Below are 26,203 nucleotides of genomic sequence, written 5' to 3'. Positions count from 1 at the left end.
AATGTGAGGGTGCTGGAGTGACAGAATTAAAGTCAAGCTATTTAATAGTTTTACGGCCACCGTAATAAGTACTGGAGCTAACGTGTCTAGAAATTCTACTTACCGCAGTAAGTAAGATTACCCCAGTGCGAGCAAAGTATTTTTTTTGAAAGAGAAACATGCTGTAATGGGCGTATTAGATGGGCAGGTGAGAGAAGGTGAAAATATGGGCTGGACTGAAAACAGCCTGGGTTTTAATCCTGTCTAATTCACGGTGCACAGGTAGCAGAGCTGGGTCTGGGGAAGGGGGAGTGGGGTCTGCCTGTTGAATTGTTGCCTCTGTGTCTCTGTGAAACAAAAGGGTGAAGCGCCTGTGCAGACTCGGTGATGTAGCCACGTTAATCGAGCTGGGCTCCAGTGGGAGGGTCAGAACCAGTGGCTGTGCCGCCAGAGCAGGGGGAGGAGCGGGACTGGCAGCCTGAATCTCTCTCTCTCTCTCTCTCTCCATAGCCCAGCCCCACCCGCAGCCGCCGGAAGTTTTATTTTCCCCTCCCTCTAGCAGGAGGAATTTTTTTCTCTGAAAGAAAAGGCTCGGCTTCTGCGGAAGCGAGTGCCAGTCTTTTTTGTGTGAGTGTGTGCGTGGGGAGGGGGGGGGTTGCTTGTTCAACATGGCTGCAAAGTCGGACGGCATGGGTGGGACGGCGTCCGTCTCGTTGCAGAATTTAGGTCAACGCCCAGCGGAGAGTGAGTGCGGGGAGAGGGGCTTGCTGTCCTCGCCTGCCGGGGCCCTGGCCCCCGCCGCCGCCTCGTCCTCCTCCTCCCATTGTTGTGAGCCGGGCCCCGGCTGCTGCCACAGCTCCTGTGTCAACTCGGTACCTCGCCAGCGGGAAGAGTACTCCTTGGCGGACTGCTGCTGGATCCTAGGCGCCTTGCTCGTCTTCTTCTCGGATGGAGCGACAGATGTGTGGCTGGCCGTGGACTATTACTTCCAAGGCGACTACTGGTGGTTCGGGCTGACGCTCATCTTCGTGGTGGTGCCGTCCCTGGTGGTGCAGGTGCTGAGTTTCAGGTGGTTTGTCTACGATTACACCAACAGTGGTGGTGGGAGCTGCGCCCGAGCCCGGGCAGCAGCAGCGGCGGCAGGAGGAGGAACTGGCCGCGATGAAGCAGCCGATCATTTCAGCACCAAGGAGAGCGACGCGGGGCAGCGCCGGACTACCTGCACCTCGACCTGCTGCCGCCTGTGCATGTGGTTCCTGCAGTCTCTCGTCCACATCCTGCAGCTTGGACAGGTCTGGAGGTAAAACTGCCACATTCAACTAACTGTATGTTCGTTGCTTTCAATCTCAAACAGTTCAGTACCCCCCCTCCCCTCCTTTCAAAAAAGAAACTGGGATCTTTCTAATGTGTGCGTGAACCTATTCAAGCAGACACCGTGTGGGCATTTTATGTAATCAAAGAAACAATTGAAGAGTGACAGCTATCTATTGCAACTCCCCTTTTTGGAGGTAAAATTAGACCTCCACTTTGGGACGTGAATTTCTGCCTTTCAGTTCTGCTGTTTTGAATCCAAATTTGATGGCTTTTTAACCATTATATAGATGAATAATTGGAGTAATGCGTTTAAATTAATTATGATTACAGTAAACCAATTTATAAGCCGGAGGAATAACAATTATAGATGAGTTTCATTTTGCAACCAAGATAGATCAGTACTGAAAGAAGGAGTGTTTGCTCTGCCCAGTTATAGTCGTGAATCCGCTTTGACCGTGTTTACCGGAGTTTATGCGTGGAAATATACAAACGGCATTTGTCCTCTGACGACTGTTTCTTCTCCCCATCCAGCGCGGCAATTAAGTTTGACTGAACATTGGAACAATGCAAATTTATTCTGTATCAACAAAAGTCTGGGATTGTCAATAGAGAAACTGAATGATAGACTTGAGAAATAGTTTTTAATTTTACAGTACGATTGCTGATTCAACACATTGGTACTTGTTGACTTAGTACATACATTTCTGCTTTAAACACGGCGCAAGTAGCAATTTAAAAAAAAAACCATTGAGAGCAGGACAGGACCAGGGAAGGCATGAAGGTCCATTACGTTTCCTCCACGTGCTTTATTACAAATACTTGTGTGTCAGTTGTAACTGACTTTTAGTTCTGCATTATTATTTTAAACCCTACCTCCCCTCCCCATAGCTTAGAAACTGGGAGTTTAACATGACTGCGGTAAATCAGGACCTTGTGGAGAACTGTAATACATTGTAACCCAGACTTTATTTGGTTGGTTACTCCTTTATGGATAAACTTTAACAGGAAACTGTATGATAGAGATGTTTATTCCTCATAAACAGAATGGAGACAATGCTTTGAGATTAACGTAAAAGTGATACCAATCCTTGTGTGCGGTAATCAATATAATGTCACTTGATTTCATTTGCCAGTTTGCAGTAATATTTATTGCAGGCTACTTTGTTTACAGTGGTGTTAACTGACAAAACTTGACAGAAACCAATTATACCTTTACATACACTTACCTTATTCTCATCCTAGACTCTAAAATAATGGCTTCTGAAATTATGGGCCTCAGTAATTCTTTATAGTTTGAGACATTGCTAAATAATTGTCAGATACTCATCTTTGACTAGATGGGAAGAACGAAACTTCCAGTATAGTTGTCTGTTAATAATACCATCACAAGTAAGACATGGAACAAAAAGTACAATTTTAAATGTTCTTTCAAATTGAAAAAGAGGATACTCCACCCCACCAAAACTCCAATGTGATTCACAACCACTGCTCGTGCTTAAGAGTCAGCTTCCTTGAAATTTTTGATTGTAAAACAAAAGCAACTTGTAAATTGTGTATTTAATCATCACAAAGGGTACAACATTACAAGTAGTTTAAAAATAACTTTCTTTGAAAATTGAAAAGAAACTTACCATGACAATACCAACGTGCTGCCTCTTTAGGGGGCGTTGCATGAGCTGGTAACAGCAGAAATACGTGGCCTCCCCGTTCCTTCTGTTTGCCCATCTTTTGTGTAGCTCTCGAGTCAATATCCAGCTGAAATCTGGGTGGGAGGACGAATAAAGCTTTTATTTGCCTTCAGTGGCAATGCGCTGACTGGAAGAGCTGGGTATATATTTCCTTGAGCTAATGTTTAGTTTTAGATAGAACGGTTTTGTGTAATATCATATTTTAAGTCTGTGTCGGATTGGTTCAAGGATGCAATTTAAAATCTCTCACGTGTGTACTGACTAACCATCGTAGTCATATTTAAAAATCGAACTGATTGGCAAAGTCAGTTTTCTTTACAATTATAAAAACACTTTTCTGTTATTAGGTGAGCTCGAAGTGCAAATATAAAAATACAAGTCGTTCGGGAACATGCTGTACCTAACAAGTCAATGATATCTCAATCTTAAAATTCAATTTTTATAGTGGCTGAATATGCAGGCCATTTGTATGTTCAGGAAACTTTACTGTATCCTCATGTCCCTACGGTATTTAAAATTTAATTAATGCCTCAAAACACAATGTACCCATTTGACTGCTGCATTGTATGCTCAAGCATGATTTAAGTAGTGCATTGCGTTATCACACTTGCCTCCTGCAAATTAATATCCAGTATTGACTGAGGACTGAAGAACAAAAGGAACTTGGATAAACTCTCCCAGATTCCATTCAGTATGGCTCTATAGTGGTGGGCTAACAGTCTCGTTAGTAGAAGTGTATGGTGAGGGAATGGGAAATCCACATCAATACAGTGGAATGTTCTGCTAAAGTGGCATGGTTTTAAAGCAGAGATAAAGCCATTCTTGGAATCAAGTTGTGCTGTACAGTATATTGGCTGAAACATGTTAAATTACCAAACTTTAAAGTTGAAATATAAATTTTAATTTAGAAGATATCCTGGTGGCAGAATGTTGACTAAATTGGAAATCATTTTGATCTTTAAGGAACCCTAATTTGTGACTAAAATCTCCTTGAATTTGCCCTCAGTATTTATGGAATTAATTGCCTAGCAAGGAATCCTTTTGAAAGATTTAAAGTGCAAACACCAGTTTATTTGTTCTTTTAATTAATGTATAAACTTAATTGAATTGGAATTTGATAACATGCTGATTAAAGATTCTGACTTATGATCCTGGTCTTCCTAAAATTCATCTTGCCTAACATTCCATCCCTTGACAGAACAGATGTTTGCCTATTTTGGCTTAATTCAGATGCAGTTTTACCAGATTAGAAGTTCTATATGGGCATTAGACAATGATGGCTACAACTTGCAGTTTTTAGTATAATGGATATTCCAATTTTTTTAAGAGGTGAAAATGGAAGCTTGGAAGCCGAGCACAATGGCTACGCCCATTTGAAACAGTGCACTGGTACTGAAGCCCAGTGACCTCCAGGGTTACCACAAAAGTTAGATTTCATCAAATCATAAAAATCGCCAATTTACCTGTCTCGGACTCAGGTTAATAGAACACTGACCAGGATTCCGTATTTAACATGAACTACTATAATAAATCACTTCTCTACAAAATGAAATTCTAATCCCTTAAACCACTCCCCACACACACAACACAGTCAGAGAAACATAGGTGTTCAGGGTGAAGGGTAAAATATTGGGGAACACAGTTCAATAGCAGCAGTCCACTGGATTGGAGGAGGTGTCTCTTTTGCTTCTTTCTTGTCCTTCTGATTGCTGATCATCTTATTTTCAAATCCATTCAGTTCTTTGCTGAAGCCCTAGATTGGTTGACACATTAATTGTTCAACCTTTCAGTCACTGGCTAAAGGCAATAGCTTCTAGCAAAAGTGGGAGAAGTTAGTTGGGAGAAGTTAGTTAACTTTCAGTTCTTGGTTACTTCATTGCAGACAAAGAAGAGAGATGCTGTCTGTAGCCTTGAGACCTTCTGCCTGTGTAATGTTCACACACAAACTGCCCATCTATCCATGAACCAATCAGAGAGTAGATATGCCGATGACTCCTGGCCCTGACAATTAGTCCTAACTGTAAAACCATTCAGCGGTTTTTCTGGGCAAGGCTTGCTCTAAATACCCACCCACCATCCATGTGCTTTTGAGTCTCAAACATCTTCCCTGTTTCTTGAACCAGTGTAAACTCAGGTCACAATGAACTCGAGTAACTTGTCTTTTAAAAAGTCAGAAGTCACATGACACCATGTTATAGTCCAACAAGTTTATTTGAAATCACCTGACAAAGGATCTACGCTCCGAAGATTGTGATTTCAAATCAGGTGAAGTGACGAAGGAGCAGTGCTCCAAAAGTTCATGATTTCAAATAAACCTGTGGCCTATAACCTGAAGTCATGTGACATATGACTTTGTCCACCCCAGTCCAACACTGGCACCTCTCCACCATCGATTTTTAAAAGTGTAATTACTCCTTTCAGAATCCTTGGCTTAAAGCAGCCATTTCCTCATTTTGGTCCACAATTAAATCAAAGAAATTTTTTTTTAAAATGTGCTCTTTACACAGGAAAAGACTCTGAGGAGGTATCTTAAAAAAAAGTTTTAGAAAAATGCAAAATATGTCAAGATCATCAGGTAGTTAATGTTATCTATGAACAAAATTATTCACAGTAAGTGGTTCACGCTATGATTAATTTTTGAAAGGAAAAACTTTAGCCACTTCTAAAATTATCATCCTCTCTGAAAATTGGGCTAAAGCATCAATAGTTTTTAGAGAAGTGAATCAATGAGCAACAACCTTTTTAAATGTTCTTTTGTTAATCTGTTTTACAGAAAGTGGAACACTTGATAAAGAAATCCTTATGGTCCAGTCTAATTTGTGGTATGAAGTGTGTGAATTGAGGAACCAAGAGGATAGCAAATATTAGCCTTTGGCACCTGTACTAAGGGAACATATGGACAGGAGCTTTCACTGAGGGCGAATTCAAGCTGAAGGAGGAACTGGCTATTGGTTTGCATTTTTTAAAATAGGATTTTGGTTACATATAGTTTTAATATCCCATTCTATTTCATCTTTCTAATTTCAGAAGAACAGAGATATGGTGGTAGTTTAGAAATTGAGTGTCACCTTCTACTTGTGTGGGTGTCTTGTACTAGGACTACTCAAAAATAGTTCTGTTAGATGTTGTTATTATTAGCTTGAATTACCATACTTGGGTTGTAATTATTCTGCACAATCAACACAAAATACAACTGTACTTTTTAAAGAAAACATTAATTTGCAATGCACGCACAGCCTAAACTAACCGCGTTAATAGGAATGGAAAATGGACAATTATCCAACCCTATAATAAGGCAATTTTTTTAAAAAAACAAAAACAATGTTTCAAATAAAAGCAATAAAAATCAGTGTTATTTAAGAATTTGTAGGACACTGGGAATGAGGAGGAAATGAAGATTCTAATTCTTCCTTTATATTTAAAGGAGATAAAGTTTGAAACTTAAATGACAGTGGTAGATATTGCAATGTGTCAATGTGTGTGCTCCGTCTCTGTATATCCAATTGCTCCAGGGTACTGATTTTGTTTTTGTTCCAGGACTGTCATATGGTTTTCTTTTTTGCAATAGCAAGACAATTGATTTCCATTCTCTGAAAGTAATTTTTTTTTGTGAATGGCTGGGCTAAGGGTGTGCTTTTGACAATGACAGTTCTATCACTGGAAGAGCCATCACCAGTCACTTCTCAACTAGGAAGCTATTTCTTGCTCCACTCAGAGGTAACTTGTTGTTGGAGGGTAACAGTTTGTGCATCTCAGTTACAAGAATTAGGTCAGGTAGGCAACAGGGCAAAGATTTCTAATAAGACCAGAAAAAATAAACAAAGTGTTTCATTGCAAATACAATTCTGCTGAATCAGTGTTGAAAGATGAAAATCACTTTGAATTGTTTTATTAGTAGCTGCATTTTTACACTGGAAAGTACAGTACGTACAAGTTTTTTTTAATTCTTCCGTCAAATGTAGATGCAGCCGGCTTTTTGAGTGAGTAGGCAATCGGCGCATTTATTGCCTATTCCTAATTTCTCCTGAATATGCTTTAAATGCAATAGTTTTCCAACTAGTAACTTGCAGTTCAGAATAAAGGAGCATCAAGGAAGTGTATATTCCCCTAAACCCATGGGGTTAATAAAATAATCTTTATTTTATGTAAGTGTTACATTAAGCCAACAATGAAGAAGAAAAACATTTTCAAAATGCTGAATGTGATATCTTTGGCTGTAGATGAAGAAGTTTCCTCCTGAATTTTTATTTTGTTGATTAATCATAGTTGTGTGGTATATCCATAATTACATATCTGGGGCACTGAAAGAATTCTACTTATAACTCAAAATGAGCAAGGATTCAGAATGATGTTGAAGCCTTGAATTCATGCTTTGATTTAGAATGATAGTTTTCATTTCCACCCTCCTTTCTTCCAGATGCTGCATGTCTGTTTCAAACTCAGAAGGAAAAAGTGAAATAGTTGACATTCAACTCCAATAAATGAAGAAATCAAAAGGCAGTTCTATAAATTGGCATGTTATTTATAAGGCAGAATTTTCATTCTGGCTATTTCTTTTGCAGATGAGTGTAATATCAGCATCTGTTTTGACATGATACGTGTCCTATTTTAGTGGTTGATTTTAAAAACATGCAGCATCTTTGCAAGCTCCCATTTTTGGCCTGGTACCTGGGATCAGCAGTGGACAAATGGCACTAGCTGTTCAGTACACTTCCAGTTACCTATAAGTAAATATAGGCTTATGCACTGGGATATACAGTTATTAAAAAAAATCCAAAACACTGGCTAACATGCAGGTGAACAGTTGCATAGTTCACAGTGGAAATTGGTGTTAATTTTTTGAATTGTAACAGCCATAAGTTGAACTGACCTAATTAAAGCCATTCAGTAACAGTTGATTTAAATGCTCACTCGCTGTAAATTAAAAATCCTTTTTTAAAAATCTGGATTCATCTTACTCGTTCCACATCTGTTTTTTCATCCACCACCTAAAGTATTGCAGTTTCATATTTGAATAAATAGCATGATGTGTTCAGTTCAATTCTTTGAGACCTCTGTGTTAATCCCATGGTTACATTGCTCCATAGTTAGGTACTTCATTGTTAGGCTACACCCCTTAAAGTATATCAATTTGCAAGAGTGCTGGACCTGAGAGAATATCTACCAAATTACCTAATGTTGTAACAGTGAGATTTCATTGTTGTAATTGTCCAGAATTACTTCTATAATGAAATTCCAGACAAAAGCTCAATGGTTATCTGTGAGAGTAGCTAGATATAATAACAATTTTCCAAAAAAGCTTGCAATAATTGTGTTCCTACACCTTGGGCATCAATTGTGTGTATTATTGCATGATGTAAAATATGGGATTGATTTTTGTAGAATCATTTAAATCTTGCAAAAGCAGCCTGTTTAAACTATGATAACAAGGTGTAGAGCTGGATGAACACAGCAGATCAAGCAGCATCAGAGGAGCAGGAAGACTGATGTTTTGGGCCTAGACCCTCCTTCAGAATTTTTTTTTGAAGAAGGGTTTAGGCCTGAAATGTCAGCTTTTCTGCTCCTCTGATGCTGCTTTGCCTGCTGTGTTCTTCCAACTCTACACCTTGTTATCTCAGATTCTCCAGCATCTGCAGTTCCTACTATCTTTGAAACCGTTTAAACTATGAACTGTACTGCATGAAATTGAGCAATTTGAAAAAACATGAGCATTATTAATGCAGGTAACCTATTTGGAATTGACCACAAATATTATCATAAAAATAGTAATCTATTAATACAGCAAAGTAAAAGATCTGTGCTATGTTACTTGATGAAGTGAGAAGTTTAACAGTACTAGATACAGGGCATCATTATTCTGCAGAATAATGCTGATTTGTTCTGTTTCTTCAGTAAATGTGCCTCTTAAAATTTAGATTTTGTTTAAGTAACAGCAAAGAAAATATGCCTAGCAGCAGCTGAGTCAGCTTTCTTTGACTGCGATCTACACAGTGACTTGTCAGAACAGGGCTTTTTAAAAAGGGCAAGAGTTGATGCTGAGTCCTAGCTGAGAGCAATCAAGAACAAATATTGTGAGACAGATGAACAGCATTATTAGTCTGAAAATGTTTCAAGAGAAACATGTATCCATCAGGGGTGGCTCAGTGGTTGGTATTGCTGTGTCTCAGTGCCAGGCACGTAGGTAATATTGCACCCTTAAGCAACTGCCTGTATGGAGTTTGCACATTCTCCCTATGTGTGCGTGGGTTTCCTCCCACAGCCCAAAGACGTGAAGGGTAGGCAGATATGGCAATTCAGTATGGCCTAGTACCCAGGGATATGTTGGTTAGGTGGATTAACCATGGCAAATGCAGGAGTACAGGAAATAATATTGGGCGGGGGGGGGTGATGCTCTTTTGAGGGTCAGTGCTGACTTGAGGGGCCAATGGCATGATTCCACACTGCAAGGGTTCTATGATTCTGTAATCACATGTAGATAGTATTTTTAACAGTGATCAAAAATGGCAGTGCCTTTTAACATTTATCATCTAATTGATTTTTGAATAAAAATAATTAAATTTCTGGAATATGTTTTGGACTGAAGCTAACGTTTGCAATGCTCAAGATTATTGACATTGAGATTAAAAAGAGAAGAACGCTTCATTTCAGCCTAAATCTGGTGGTGTATTCAGTCCTGTACAAAAGAGTGACAGTTTGTTTTAATTGAAATGAAGCATAGATGACAAGTGCACTCATTGAAGGTGATATGAGAGGGAAGCAGGCAGTGTTTCTGGAGTGAAATTAAGTAGTCTGATGGTGTCCTGCTTATCCCTGAGCTAGGCTTCAATCACTGTTTTCATTCCAAAGTTTAGCACAGTTGAATTCAATTAAACAAGAGGTCAAGATAAGAAACAAGATCGTGGGTGAACGTGTAAGATTATTGGCTACAACAAATAGAATAGCTGGAGTAGGTCCCAGTTTTTATGATACCGTTGAAGGTTTCAGTACTTTCATCCAGAGCAATGTGAACCACAAGAACACAGCAGGACAGTGACCCAAACCACAGCCTTTTTAAAAAAAAATTGCCCACAACAATGTCACTTTGTTTCTGTTCTTCCTCACCCTGTGCTGAATTTGGATATTACCAGCAAACAAGCACAGCTCTGCTATATATGCATAGTATTTCTCTGTCATGTGAGTAGATTTATAACAATTTAACCTTTCCCCCGCTTAAGTATTACCTACCTTAGCTATTGCACTTAGAGATGTTTTATTTACAAATGTGCTTTTATTTTGAAAATGAATGATATGGCTGTGCCTAACATGATTTGACCTCAGGATGTACCTGTTCACATGAGTTGGACTCGGTAATTTTAAAGAGGCTGTCATCTTAAATACAAATCCACCATGGCAGAAAAATCCAATCCATACAAGGCTATACAACCAAACAACTTAACCTGAGTAAACATGCAGATTTTTTCATATAATTTGTTACACATTTGTGAATCTACTAATTAGCATTCATGTCAGCAAGTAAAATTACAGATTTTCTTTTGAATGTATTTGTTTTCAGCATTCACTGGCAAGGATGACCCATCCCTCTATATACAACTTCTGTCTTCAACTTTAAGATTTTGAAAAATATGTTAGCACGCAATACCAACAACAGTTCTTAATTTTCAATATTATAAATGATGGGTTTTTTCAAAAGAGAGTAAGGTTACTGAAGTAATTGTTTCTTTTTCAATAGAATTGTTGATGTGATTTGTCCCTGCAACTTGAAACTAGAATCACAAAAAGAACAGATGTTTTGAGGAATGTAATCCCAAGGCAGTTTCATATATCATTTTGGTTTGAATCTTGCATGCCATGTGATCTTGAGGGCCAATGTCTGCCAGATATTGCTAAAGAATTGTTCTTCAGATAACCCGATATTGACTTTTTGACTGAACAGAAATGGCTGCCTCTGTTTCATTGATAATTTCTGAGATAAATGAGGAGGCAGCAAGTCTAGCACAGCAGTAGTTAGAAGACCACTTGATAATTGTGTAACACAAATCAAATCATGTGGTGAAATTTTGGGTGAACTAGCTGGGAAATCTAAGAGCTTATAAACTAGGCACTATTTCCTAGAATTGAACTTTGAACATTCCCTCATGTCAAATTGTATGAACATTTCTGCCTTCTGCTCATCCATCCAATTCAAAATAAACATATAATGTTAAGCCTGTTATTGCGAAAATTACTGACATTCATAAGATGATATCTTAAATAGCTGACTAAAATAAGTAAAAGTTTGCTATTTATAAAGGTATAAATTATAAAATAGCTAGTCAAAATATTAACAATGGTTCATATTTTAAGGCAAAGACTTGATTCTGTATTTTGAATGAGTGTAATCTGAAAAAGCCTTAATGGAAAATCAAATTGTGTTTTTATAGTGTTGATGTTTTATTCAATTAAACACATTTGTAAAAATCATTACTTTATAGTATTAGTTTAATGAAACTGCTTGGTAGTTGAGCATTAGTGGGCCAAATAATTTTATTTTCACCTAGATACATTAATGGTGACCATCTTGTTGCCACTGGGACGTGGCTGTATAATAGTGATATTAGGAGTAAGTGTAGAGAATTTAGCTGAAGTCACTGCAAAATGTTACTTCACTTCACAATTCACTAAAAAACATTTGACTTCATTTGAAACAGGCCTTTAAACCAAGCGGAGGCTTGGGGACCGCTTTGCAGAACACCTCCGCTCAGTTCGCAACAAACAACTGCACCTCCCAGTCGCAAACCATTTCCACTCCCCCTCCCATTCTCTTGATGACATGTCCATCATGGGCCTCCTGCACTGCCACAATAATGCCACCCGAAGGTTGCAGGAACAGCAACTCATATTCCGCCTGGGAACCCTGCAGCCATATGGTATCAATGTGGACTTCACCAGTTTCAAAATCTCCCCTTCCCCTACTGCATCCCTAAACCAGCCCAGTTCATCCCCTCCCCCCACTGCACCACACAACCAGCCCAGCTCTTCCCCCCCACCCACTGCATCCCAAAACCAGTCCAACCTGTCTCTGCCTCCCTAACCGGTTCTTCCTCTCACCCATCCCTTCCTCCCACCCCAAGCCGCACCCCCAGCTACCTACTAACCTCATCCCACCTCCTTGACCTGTCCGTCTTCCCTGGACTGACCTATCCCATCCCTACCTCCCCACCTACACTCTCTCCACCTATCTTCTTTACTCTCCATCTTCGGTCTGCCTCTCCCTCTCTCCCTATTTATTCCAGTTCCCTCCCCCCATCCCCCTCTCTGATGAAGGGTCTAGGCCCGAAACGTCAGCTTTTGTGCTCCTGAGATGCTGCTTGGCCTGCTGTGTTCATCCAGCCTCACATTTTATTATCTTGGAATCTCCAGCATCTGCAGTTCCCATTATCTCTTTCAAGCTGTGCCATGATTTGTTATGGGTTTATTTTCAAAGTTCGATATGTAATACAGAAGAACTAATTGTTGTGTGGTTTAAGAGCACAGTATTGAAAGTGGCACCAAAATGTATAGTTTAAGAATCTGAAGCTAATAAAATGATAATGTAATTGCTAGATTAGTACACAGAATGCATATCGTAAAATAGGTGAAGATAATATAACTGTGCATATAATGGGCCGCATCTCTGACCTGCATACTCTGACAGTTTTTTATTTTACCTCTCATAGCAGGGTCACATTCACAGTGCAGTGTGAAAGCTCTGCTAGAGATTGAGAGAAGAATAATTAGAAATCTTGTTTCTCCAACACAGTTAGCCAGCTCCAAGTAATGTTTAAAGGACCCCCAAACATGTCTTCACCACGTCACACAATCATCCTGCCAAACCATATGCCCCTCAGATCACCTACACCACCTTTTATTTCCTGTGCCCCCACATCGCCTCTATGTTCCTGACACATATGACATAGCTACTAATCTAGCATACACTGCACAGTACTCAGATTACGTTCAAAATCAATGACAAATATTTCAGATTCTTTGAAGGGAGAGTAAACTTGCCAGCTAATAAAAGTCTCAATATCATTGTTCTAGGGGAAAAATCTCTGCCATGTGAAAGAATATCTATGCAATATTTGTAATCCTCTTAACTTGTATCAATAAACCAGCAACCTCATCAATGGGGCAAGAAGTTATAAACTCATTCATTTCAAATAGCTCCTGTGCATGAATCAATTAGCACTTGGACCAAAATGAAACACTAACAATGGCGCCTCCACATCATGACTGACAATGGCCACAGCTCTCCAAACAATAGAGCACCCTCTGGGAAGGAAAGAATAGAAGGTGTTCAATTCAATTACAAAGTAGAGTGCTGATAATAAACTTAAAGGGCCAATTGATTAGATTTGTTTTCAAAGTGTCAAAATCAGTTTTTTAAAATCATAGAGATGAAATCAAAACCTGGAAAGATACTTAATACATTCTCCCTGCATTATGGTCATTTCTTAATTAAGAAAATACTACAATATAGGTGAATAATTAGGCTGGACAATGTAAAAAAACAGTTCTCTGTGATAAATCACTGTTCTAAAAATAGACCTAGGTTACAATGCAGCAACTAATAGCGACAGCTGAAGATGTGAAACTGCTTTACATTTGCTTTCCAGAATATTCCAGACTTTTCAGCGGGTTTGTTATATTTTTACACACTGTCAAGCCTAGCATACTTTAATGGGCTTCTAAAACCCTGCATCACCAAGTTAAAACTGTATTAGGAGAAAGTGATTGGGTCTGCCATTTCAAAATGGAAGACAATCTAGGTAGGGGCTGGTGCGTACTTTGTACACAAGTTAGGGCAACTCAAATCCAATGACAGGAGGTTGGAAATGATGAAGAAGAACTGGCAAAAAAAAATCTGTGTGGCTATTCACACATTTATGAGCGTCTGCACCATTTGAAAATCCAACCCAATGTACTGCAAAATAAGTTTGAGCCAATATTTTCCTCTGAGATCCAAAGAACAGTATTGCTGCATTGCTTTTTGACAAGTTCTTTGATTTCTATCTTGTGTAGAACTTATGCATAAAACTCAAAGTAGTTGTCATTCTTGTTTTAAAAATGAACAAACCCAGTGGTAATGTGATCAATCAGAATTTGTTCCTTCTTATTTATTGGTGTTTCTTGACACTAAGCATTCTCCATGAATGTTAAAACAGGGCCAGATTCAATATCTCACCTGCTTTTAAATAGTGTACAAATATTATCTTAATTATTTGCATTTACCCTTCCAAATTAGCAATTTATGAAAGTAGATTTTGATTCACTTTATTTTTCTTTCTACAGAATGAAATTGTGCCAAGTGCTTGAGGTGAATTGATTGCTGATTAAATCATGTTCCAAGGGATTATGGTTAAAGTTGCAATGGCTTTTATTTCAATGAAGCACATCATGCTCCACTTCCCCACCATAATTCACTTTGCTTGCTGTGTTAATGACTTTTATCTGAATGATTTGATACTAGAGAGCTGATTCTTTTGAAAATAGATGGGTACAGCAGAAGGAAAGAAGCACCTTTTGATAATTCTGACATTCATTAAATGGGTGTAATTGAATGTGCAGTGTAGCTTTGTAAAATCAATTAAGAAGAGCACTTCATAAATGATCAAAATGATAGGTTGCTGATGCCATAATCTATTTGTAGTTGGCACACTTTTCAGGTTTTATTTTGCATGATTTAAATGATGTGGCTATATTGATATTACTTACTGTGTTCCTCCTGAGTTCCACTACTGAAACAAATGCTCAACTAACTTCAACAAAAGATCAAGTTAAACCATGGACACTGGCCACCCATGAACCTCCTTTTGGTTCAGTTTTCAGCTTGTTCAAGACAAATACACATTTATTTCTTAAGCTGTTTTATTCTGTTTGATACTTAATTTGATATCTGTTCTGCATTAATAAGTGAATAACTGATGGCCGTTAGAGCATTGAATTTGCAATTACATGGCAGCTTTGGCATCAAAAATATCTAAGACACACTTAAATACCAAGTACAACACAGAAATAGCAAATTCAGCTCATCTGGCCTATACTGGACTGTAATGTCCACAGAATGTAAACAGAATATAAACAGTTTGAACTCTGTTTAGCATTGTCTACTCACCAGCCATTCAAAACAATATTCATTTTTTGACAAATAATGAAGTAAAGTTTGACAGTGAATTATGAATAACGATGTACCATATCATACATTGGCTGAAAGAATTATAGCCCATAATAGCAAAGGGACAATAGCAATATGACTCTAAGATTGGTTAAGAGACAGACAGCAGGGAGTACAGGCAAACTGTTTTTTGGGGCTAGGTGGAGGTGAGCAACAGTATTTTCAGGAGTTGGCATTTGTACCAAGCAACCCAGGACTAGCCATCTGTGAGGCACTGTGGGCCATCGGCACCAATACAATCTGCAACCTCATGGCCTGGCATATTCCTCACTTTACCACTCCCATCAAGCAAAGGGATCAACACCAGTTCAATGAAGAATTCAGGAGGGCATGTCAGGAACAGCACCAGGTGCCTCTAAAATGAGGTGTCACGGTGGTGAAGTTACAAAACAGGGCTACTTGTGTGCCAAAAAGTATAAACAGCAAACAATAATGCTAAGCGATCCCATTACCTATGGATCAGATCGAAGCTCTTCAATCCTATCGCATCCAGTTGTGAATGGTGGTGAACAGTCAATCACTTCACTGAAAGGGGCAGCTCCACAAATACCCTTATTGTATACAATAAGAGAGCTCACCACAGCAGTGCAAAATATGAGACTGAAGAATTCTCAAGAATCTTCAGCTAAAACTGCTGAATGGATGATCCATTTCAGTCTGTTCCAAAGATACCCCTCATCACAGATGCCAATCTTCAGCCGATTCAATTCACTCCACGTGATAGCTAGAAATGAATGGAGATGCTGAATACCAAAAAGCTATGGGCCCTGATAACATTCTGGCAACAATGTTAAAGACTTGTGCTCTAGAATTTACTGCTCCCTAGCCAAGCTGTTCCAGCACAGTTAAAACACTGGCATTTATCAACAATGTGGAAAGTTATCCACAAATGTTCTGTACTTAGAAAGCAGGACAAATCCAACCCAGCCAATTACTACTCCACCTGTCTACTCTCAATCATAAGTAAAACAATGCACAGTGTCATGAACTGTGCTATCAAACATCACTTGTTCATGCTGATGCCCAGTTTGGGTTCTGCTAGGGCTACTCAGCTCCTAACCTCATTACCGCTTTGATTTGAAATATGGACAAAAGAGCCGAGTTCCCGAGATGAGGCAAGAGTGACAACCCTTGACATCAAGGCTGCAGTTGACCAAGTGCGACATTAAGGAGACCTGGCAAAGCAGGAATCAATTAGAGTTGGGGCAAATTCTCCAATGATTAGAGTCCTTCCTGGCACATAGGAAAATGATTGTCGTTGTTGGAGGCCAGTAGTATCAGTTTCAGAATGTCCCTGCCGAAGTTCCTCTGGGTAGTACCCTAGGCTGAACCGTCTTCGGTTGAGAATGATTGCACAATGCAAAATACCATTTCAGTATTCCTCAAGCAGAAGCAGTTGATGTTCAAATGCAACAAGACTTGGAACAATATCCAGACTTGGACTATGCCAAACAAATGACAGGCAATGACTATCTCCAATAACAGTGAATCTAACCATAACCCTTTGACATTCAATGGCGTTGCCATCACTGAATCCACCACTGTCAACATCTAGGGGTTATTGTTGATCAGAAACTGATTAGAGTCACCACATAAACTCTGTAGCTACAAGGGCAGGTCAGAAGCTATGAATACCTCAATGAGTAACTGCTCTCCTGACTCCCCAAAGCTTGGCCACCATGTACAACACACAAGTCAGAAGTGTGAAACAATATTCCCCACTTGCCTGGATGGGTGCAGCTCCAACAACACTCAAGCTTGACATCATCCAAGACAAAGCCTGATTGGCACCACATCCACAAAAATTTATTCCCTCCACCACTGATGTTCAGTAGCACCAGTGTATATCATCTACAAGATGTACTGCAGAAATTCACCAAGACTCCTTACATGGCACCTTTCAAGCCAATAGCCTCTTCGACCCAGAAGGACAAGGGCAGCAGATATATCAAAACGCCATTAGCTGCAAATTCCCCTGTAAATCACTTATCATCCTGACTTGAAAGCATATTATAGTTCTTCAGTGTTGCTGGGTCAAAATCCTGAAATTCCCTCCCTAATGCCATTATGGGTTTACCTACAGTACATGGGCCACAGTGGTGCAAAAAGGCAGCTCACCACCACCTTCTCAGGGGCAACTAGGGACGAACAATAAATGCTGGCCAAGTCAGCGATGCCCATAGCGCATGAGTGAATTTTAAAAAAAGACTGATAATAGAAAAAAAACTGCAAATATTTCATTCATCTAACATTGTGTATTTTTGTGCTTTAGGAAGTTTTAAAATGGCTAATTTTCATTTGGTAATACAGAACTGAAGCATTACTGAAAAGGTGCTGTTGAAGCTTTATGTCTTGCACTTGTCAGGACAGACATAAGATTTCTCAAATTTCAAGGAGAGCAGCAATTTATGCTGCATAGAAAAGAGACCATTTTGCTATGCAGTGTAAATTTTTACTTGCCTATGAAATCTTCCCAGCAGCTCCACCTGAACCCTGCTTTAGCTGCCAATAACCAAACCAAATAACCAACACAATCTAATATTGGATGAAACTTAAAACAGTTTACATGAGCCCTTTTATTCCACCATTTTGCCTTGAATTAAAGAGAAAATCTCAAGGAGTACACATCTAAAGGACTGTTAACAATTAGAACTCAGGTATTTTTCTTTTCAGTTGTTCTCTGAGCCTCTATCCTTTTTCCCCTGCCTAAAAAAGTACCTGTTGCTTCCTTTCCTCTTTAAGTCTATTTCCTAACCATCTCCAAATTTCCTCTTTTTTTAAATATCGCTTTAGGTTATACAGTGGTCTTTAGTGACAAATTTGGTCAAAAGCGTCTTGAAATAGAAGGATATTCTTTTTCCACAAGTTGGTGTGTCAGTAACTAGGGGGTCACAGTTTCAAGATTGTCAGCAACAGGACTATGAATGAGATTTGGAGAAATGTCAGAGTTGTTAGATTTGGAATGTGCTTAGGGAGAGTAGTGGAGGTGGATTCCAAAGTTTTAAAAAAGAGCTTTATGCATTTAAAAGTGGTGAATTTGGAGGTCTACAGAAATCGAGCTGGAGAATGGGACTAACTAGGTAGCTAGTGTCAGGTATAGACTTAATTGGTCAAATGCCCTCCTTCTGTATTGTAATTTCTATGACTTTATGAAAAACAGATGACTGGTGTTTGCAACGTGGTTAAGAATTTGTTTGGCTTGAGTCAAGAAGTAGGAAGAGAAATGTTATTATCATTATTAATCTCAGTTATAAGTCAAAGACCACAAAAAGTAGAGCTAAAATGGGGATACGCTAACTGTTTGGAATGATGAACAGATACAAGCAGCTACTCGTTTGCTTATTACTAGCCATATGTGGATAGACAGAAATAAAAGTAACGCATGTGGTTAAAATGGAAAATTTTCTTAAAGATCAGTGTGTTTGAATCCAGCAAGGAAAAGATTCTTAATCCCAGGAAATGAGTGAAACACAGAACTGATATAACAGGAGATAAGTTGGAAATGTGTGATCACAATCTTGTTAGATTCAATGGAGGACTAGAAAAAAATGATATTGTAACATTGCGGGTCTGAAATAAAGGAATGTATATTGGTGATAAAAGGAGGACCAAATCTATTTAATTGATAAGTTAACAAACGGGTTGCCTGATCAGCAGTGGGAGCTGTTCAAATAAGTGGTTCAAAATGCTGAATTTTACAGGGCACTGCAGTCTCTGCCCACCTGACAAAAAGTTAGTAAATAGTGGAACCTACCTTTGATCCCACTGAGTGTGTTGGAGCTATTTAACATCGAGAGCTGTGTTACTTGCTTTAAGCTGGACTTCCATGTCATTCTCAGCAGCAAGTTCATCCTTAAAGTTACCAGCCGGGAAAGTTGGTCGCTACTTATAGGCTGTCCCGCCATGTCAAGGAGCCCAAGGATGTCCGGGGTTGGGGTGTCACCATGAGGTGGGTTGAGAGGCTTGGTTCAAGAGATTGGGCAGAATGTTTAAAATCTATAAGATATAGGAGCAGAATTAGACCATTTAGCCCATCAAGTCTACTCAGCCATTTGATCATGGCTGATATGGCTCAATTCTACCCTCCTCCACCTCCCCATAACCTTTGATCCCTTTAGTAATGAAGAGCCTATGTATCAGGTCTTAAATAAATTCAGTGACTTGGTCTCCATAGCCTTCTGCAGCAATGAGTTCCACAGATTCACCACCCTCTGCCTGAAGAAATTCCTACTGGAAGGAGTGGATTGTTCTGGAACGGCCTACTTGTGGTGAGTCCAAGAGCCCTGTGAGAGTGTTCCACCCCCAGTCCCTTTCACTGACAATGACTAATGCAACTAAATCTGCCTATGCAGAAAGTCCTGCATAGACCGCCCACACCACAGGTACAGTAACAGCTGGGATAGGAAGAGGCCCTTAAGTGGCTCTTAACTGACGACCTAGGATGTTCACTAAACTCTCAGGTAGGTGGCCACCTGTATCTCAGCCATTGCTCAAAATTTCAGATAGGTTGGCGTGGGTAGGATGATGGGAGGCAGCCACACTGTACCTTCAAGTCTACTGGTAGGGGAATGGAAATCTAGAGATTTGCTTCTTTGAATGAGCAGATCAAAGAGTGCAAAAGGTTGATAAATTTGGCTTGTACATTAAAGGCATGAACTGCAATCCTGGAGTCATAAGTTGCCTCTGTTACCTTTAACTATCATCCTTCTATCAATTAAAATGAGCAGCAAAATTCAAACAAATCCAGTTAGTTAGGGAGTTCAGAATAGCTGGTATTGATGGTTTTGAGACTCCTGGAGAAACCCACTTGTGGCTCGGAGCTATTAAGTTCAGTTTTGATGGCATCATTTTCAGGGAACAGATGTGCCTTTGCTGTTGTAATGAATCCTGAATATATCTACACATTACTGGGTGATTATTGATATTATCTGTACAAAATAAAGGAGCCTGGAAGACTGGGTTCTGATTGTGGATGTTGTGGCCACTTTTGTCAGCTACTGATTAAATCATGGTCGCTTTGGATACCATCTGATTTTAATTGCCCTGTCATTGTGACAGATAGTGATGAGTCTGCCTTGTTCAGTCTAATTTGTGAGGTTGGTGGGGTGATGTGGGGAAGTTGAGGGGAAAGGGAGAGATACTGACAAAAATCTATACTGTTTTTCTAAAGAAAATGGACAAATAACAGCTGTTTTTTTTCTCAGCTGTCACTGGTGAGCTATATGCATGTTTTGTTTTGCTTAGTGCTGTCTGGAATATAGACACAAGTCCCTTGTCAGTATATGAACATTGCAGAAGTGGCAGTGCTTAAAAACTATTGCATTTTGTCATTTCTAATTGCTAACTCTCTTTAGAGTTGGTAATAATAGTGGAAGCATATTGGCAATTCATGTTGCTATTCTTCTCTTGTACTCTAATAGTGGCCATTCCCTCTGTTCCAAGTCATAATTCTGCAGAAACCTCTTACTGACAATTGGTCCTGAGCTTTCAATGTTAATTGTAAGGATATAATTGTGACTTGAGGCTCCTTCCCTTTGAGAATTAGTGAATAGTGTTCACCTTGAAGTCTACCTTTTGAGAAAAGTATTTTCAATTTAAAAGATAATTTCTTCATTTGAGTGATTTTTAATTTTTTAGTTATCCTACCTTGATGAAAAATTGAGATGGTGGCATTAAAAGCAGGTGTAATAATTACACAATGGTGATGGTGAGGGCACAAGCTAAATTAATGGTGTTTGTCCCATTTAATTGTCTCGTGAGCTGCCAGTTCTATCTGAGCTGCTTTTTGACAGCCTTCAAGGGTGAAAGGTTAGAAACAGGAAAGGAGAGGTCACCCTGTTGGGAGTTTTCTATAGGCCTCCGAATAGTTCCAGAGATGTAGAGGAAAGGATAGCAAAGATGATTCTCGATAGGAGTGAGAGAGACAGGGTAGTTGTCATGGGGGACTTCAACTTTCCAAATATTGACTGGGAACACTATAGTTCAAGTACTATAGATGGGTCAGTTTTTGTCCAGTGTGTGCAGGAGGGCTTCCTGACACAGTATGTAGCCAGGCCAATAAGGGGCGAAGCCACATTAGATTTGGTACTGGGTAATGAGCCCAGCCAGGTGTTAGATTTGGAAGTAGGTGAGCACTTTGGTGATAGCAATCACAATTCTGTTATGTTTACTTTAATGATGAAAGGGATAGGTGTATACCACCGGGCAAGAATTATAGCTGGGGGAAAGGCAATTACGATGAGATTAGGCAAGATTTAGGGAGCATAGGATGGGGAAGGAATCAGCAGGGGATGGGCACATTAGAAATGTGGAGCTTATTCAAGGAAAAGCTCCTGTGTGTCCTAGATAAGTATGTACCTGTCAGGCAGGGAGGAAGCTGTAGAGCACGGGAGCCGTGGTTTATGAAGGAAGTGGAATCTCTGGTCAAGAGGAAGAAGAAGGCTTATGTTAGGATGAGATGTGAAGGCTCAGTTAGGGTGCTTGAGGGCTATGACGTAACCAGGAAAGGCCTAAAGAGAGAGCTCAGAAGAGCCAGGAGGAGACATAAGAACTTGTTGGCGGATAGGATCAGGGTAAACCCAAATGCTTTCTATGGGTATTTAAGGAATAAAAGAATGACAAGAGTAAGATTAGGGCCAATCAAGGATAGTAGTGCGAAGTTGTGTGTGGAGTCAGAGGAGATAGGGGAAGCACTAAATGATATTTTTCGACAGTATTCACTCTAGAAAACGACAATGTTGTCGAGGAGAATACTGAAATACAGGCTACTAGACTAGGTGGGATTGAGGTTCACAAGGAAGAGGTATTAGAAATCCTACAGAGGGTGAAAATAGATAAGTCCCCTGGGCTGGATGGGATTTATCCCAGGATCCTCTGGGAAGCCAGGGAGGAGATTGCTGAGCATTTGCCATTGATCTTTAACTCGTCATTGTCTACAGGAATAGTGCCAGATTACTGGAGGATAGCAAATGTGGTTCCCCTGTTCAAGAAGGGGAGTAGAGACAACCCTGGTAATTATAGACCAATGAGCCTTACATCAGCTGTTGATAAAGTGTTGGAAAAGGTTATAAGAGATAGGATTTATAATCATCTAGAAAAGAATAATTTGATTAGGGATAGTCAGCACAGTTTTGTGAAGGGTAGGTCGTGCCTCACAAACCTTATTGAGTTCTTTGAGAAGGTGACCAAACAGGTAGATGAGAGTAAACCGGTTGATGTGGTGTGTATGGATTTCAGCAAGGCATTCGATAAGGTTCCCCACGGTAGATTATTGCACAAAATGCGGAGGAATGGGATTGTGGGAGATATAGCAGTTTGGATCGGAAATTGGCTTGCTGAAAGAAGACAGAGAGTGGTGGTTGATGGGAAATGTTCATCCTGGAGACCAGTTACTAGTGGTGTACCGCAAGGGTCGATGTTGGGTCCACTGCTGTTCGTCATTTTTATAAACGACCTGGATGAGGGCGTAGAAGGATGGGTTAGTAAATTTACAGACAACGCTAAGGTCAGTGGAGTTGTGGATAGTGACGAAGGATGTTGTAGGTTACAGAGAGATATAGATAAGCTGCAGGGCTGGGCTGAGAGGTGGAAAATGGAGTTTAATGCAGACAAGTGTGAGGTTTTGCACTTTGGTAGGAGTAACCGGAAGGCAAAGTACTGGGCTAATGGTAAGATTCTTGGTAGTGTAGATGAGCAGAGAGATCTCGGTGTCCATGTACACAGATCCTTGAAAGTTGCCACCCAGGTTGACAGGGCTGTTAAGAAGGCATACAGTGTCTTAGCTTTTATTAATAGAGGGATCGAGTTCCAGAACCATGAGATTATGGTGAAGCTGTACAAAACTCTGGTGCGGCCGCACTTGGAGTATTGTGTACAGTTCTGGTCACCGCATTATAAGAAGGATGTGGAAGCTTTGGAAAGGGTGCAGAGGAGATTTACTAGGATGTTGCCTGGTATGGAGGGAAGGTCTTATGAGGAAAGGCTGAGGGACTTGAGGCTGTTTTCATTAGAGGGAAGAAGGTTGAGAGGTGACTTAATTGAGACATATAAAATAATCAGAGGGTTAGGTAGGGTGGATAGGGAGATCCTTTTTCCTAGGATGGTGATGGCGAGCATGAGGGGGCATAGCTTTAAATTGAGGGGTGAAAGATTTAGGACAGATGTCAGAGGTAATTTCTTTACTCAGAGTAGTAAGGGAATGGAACGCTTTTCCTGCAACGGTAGTAGATTTGCCAACTTTAAGTACATTTAAGTCGTCATTGGACAAGCATATGGACATACATGGAATAGTGTAGGTTAGATGGGCTTCAGATTGGTATGACAGGCCGGCACAACATCAAGGGCCGAAGGGCCTGTACTGTGCTGTAATGTTCTATGTTCTATGTTCTATGTAATGTTCTGTGAAATAGCAGGGTGCCCATAGTTTCATTTAAAAGCAACCTGCTTCTCTTCAAGGTGATCTGCAGTTTCTGTGTACTAAATCCTCGAAGAGCTCCCTTCTGTTTAGTGAACACAGAAGTTTTGGTTGAATAGCAGTTTGTAATCGTACGGAATTATGAACACTAAGTTAGAATATGAGCATTTGTTTAGGATGTCTTTTGTGAGATAGTAAACTTGAGGCTTGTATGTTGTGTCATGTGGTTACAAAAAATTCAACATTTTAAAGAAGGATATGGTTGCTCTCCCTTGGCCTGATCAATATTTATCTTCTAGCAAACCAACCCATTAGAATTATTGAACTGATCATTTAAGCCATGAATGCTTTACGCATCTTGCTGCACATAAATAATACCCTGCTACACCAGTAACACTGCTTTCCTGTTTTTGAACTTGACCTCTGTGGATGTTAACTCTTCAAACTTCTGACATTGTGAAAGCTGCTGTATAAATGCTATCTTAAACTTTCTAAGTGCAGGATAGCACTTTCTACCTTTTGTTATTGCTGAGACTATGTAATTAGAAGCCAGAAATGAATGGTTTTACTATCAGTTGAGCTGTTAAACTTGTATTATGATCAATAAGCTCCCAGTATCATCCTTTTTCCAGTCCATTTTGCAGAAGTAGGGTTATGGCTGGCTGCTCACCTGCACCAAGAGCCTAACTGAGGGCAAACGAGGCTAACTGGGATTTACCAATCAGTTTCCAAGTTCCTGCAGGTGGGGAGGGTGGCCATTTTTCCCACTGTGTGCGCTGCAGTAGCCAGAGGCTATGTTGTGGATCCCCTGTGGTGACCATGCTGCAAAAGCCATTTGTTTTTAGTTAAAGAAAGTTGGTGAGAAAACCTCTTCACCTTGGGTGCATGTTCCCTTACTTATCTGCCATTACAGCTGGCTGCTCCTCACAATGAAAGTCCTTGGTCCATTAGCTGTGATAGTCTGCCCACTGTCACTAATTAGCCAGTGAACTTGCCTCCACTGACCAATGTACAGAGTGTCCCCTTGACAAGCAATGATTCTCCTCCACCAGCTGGGAATGGGTTTAGAACATGTCTTGACCTCTGAATCCAACCCTGGGTGGAAAAGTCCAGCTTTCTTTACATTGTCAGACATTTTTCCATACTTCATTACCTTTTTTTTGATTTAAAACTTCACACTGAGAAGTTGTTGGTTAGAAACTACTGAGGTCATTGTAGTTGTTTCAAAATGACGGGGCACATTCATTGATCTGGTATTGCCAGCAGGGAAGCTTGCTAATGAAGAGAGCTCGTTGGAAAATCCAACGCATCTTCTGTGCTGGAGAATTAAGTTTGTTTTATTTATCTATACCAGTGAACTAAGAGAGAGTACAGTGCTGACGTTAAACTTGTTACTGATCTGGCATGATCACTGTGGAGTGTAAATTGCAGCTGCCAAGATCTGAGTCATGCTACATACTGACTCTCCTTGTGTCTGCCAGATGAGCTCTCCTTGTCTCTTCTTATATTATAAAGCCAGGTTGCCTGACTTTTGTCTAGATCCTCAATTGCCCTCCCTCATAACAGTGAGGGGAGTGGAGGGAGTCTGATTAGAGTGGCCAGATTTTTAAACTGGTTGCACAGTGGGTTGGAGCTGCATTCTATCTGCTGTGAAGTCCAGTTCATGTGAGATGGCCTCTTACAGGGTGGGTTATGTCCATTTACTTTAATTTTTTTTTGTCTCAGTACATTTCCAGAAGTTCTTTGTCCAACTACAGGGCATGCAATCTGCCTTCTCTTAATTGATCCGTGAAACATTTAACCAATTGTGAGAGTTTACATATTTAAATGTTTAATTCTGTGTAGACATATGTGTAAGATTCATGACATAACTTAAATTTCCATAATTTGAAGTTGATAAAGTTCTGTTCTGTTCAAAATTTGTAATACAGCAACGGTATTCTTATGTTTGAAGTGATATTTAGGCTTGGCAAGAAACGCTCCCAACCCTGTCTTATATTGAATAAACTAGCTGTGCAATCTTATCAGCATTATAAAGTCATTTGGATCTGTCTTTCACCTGTCATACGTTTCATTTAATTCAACTACTAAGAAGCTCGCGACAGGAGTAAGCCATTCAACCCCTTGAATTTATTTCACCATTTGACTAAATAATGGCTGCTCTTTCCACTAACTCTATTTACTTGTCTTTGATCTCTGCCCCTTGATGCACTTTCCAGATAAAAAATATTGTTGATCTTAGTCTTAAATTTCAGTTGACCCAGGACAGAATTCCAGATCTGAGTTCTATCACTTTAGCAATTTTTATATATGATTCGACATTTGACTTTTTGCTGCTGAGAAACTGCATGTCTCGTGGAAGTGATCTATTGTTTTACAGATGTGGCATTATTTTGTATTTTGCTGTGAAGAAGCATTACTGGATCTGAAATGTTGACTCTGCTTTGTCACCACAGATGCTGCCAGAGCTGCTGAGTTTCTCTAGCAATTTCTGTTATTGTTTCTGATTTCCAGCATCTACAGTTCTTTACCTTTTTCATTGTTTCAAGCTGGCTATCATTTATGCTGGAGGCTTGTTTGGTTTTTTGTTTGTATGACCTTATGTTTATCACTTAA

At 39.8% G+C, this 26,203-nt stretch overlaps 1 protein-coding gene across 1 annotated transcript in view; it reads left to right on the top strand.

The window, feature by feature from the left end:
- The first annotated feature begins 503 nt into the window (after positions 1-503).
- Positions 504-26,203, top strand: part of LOC125461460 (XK-related protein 7-like) — a 189,495-nt gene continuing 163,795 nt past the window's right edge. The window contains exon 1 of the mRNA XM_048550276.2: positions 504-1,279. Within this exon, the coding sequence (XP_048406233.1) occupies positions 648-1,279 (632 nt within the window). The 5' untranslated portion in view covers positions 504-647. The remainder of the gene's footprint in view (positions 1,280-26,203) is intronic.

Source organism: Stegostoma tigrinum, chromosome 19, assembly GCF_030684315.1.
Source record: "Stegostoma tigrinum isolate sSteTig4 chromosome 19, sSteTig4.hap1, whole genome shotgun sequence".
In the NCBI taxonomy this organism is placed as follows: domain Eukaryota; kingdom Metazoa; phylum Chordata; class Chondrichthyes; order Orectolobiformes; family Stegostomatidae; genus Stegostoma; species Stegostoma tigrinum.
This window is presented reverse-complemented; position numbering and strand designations above follow the sequence as displayed.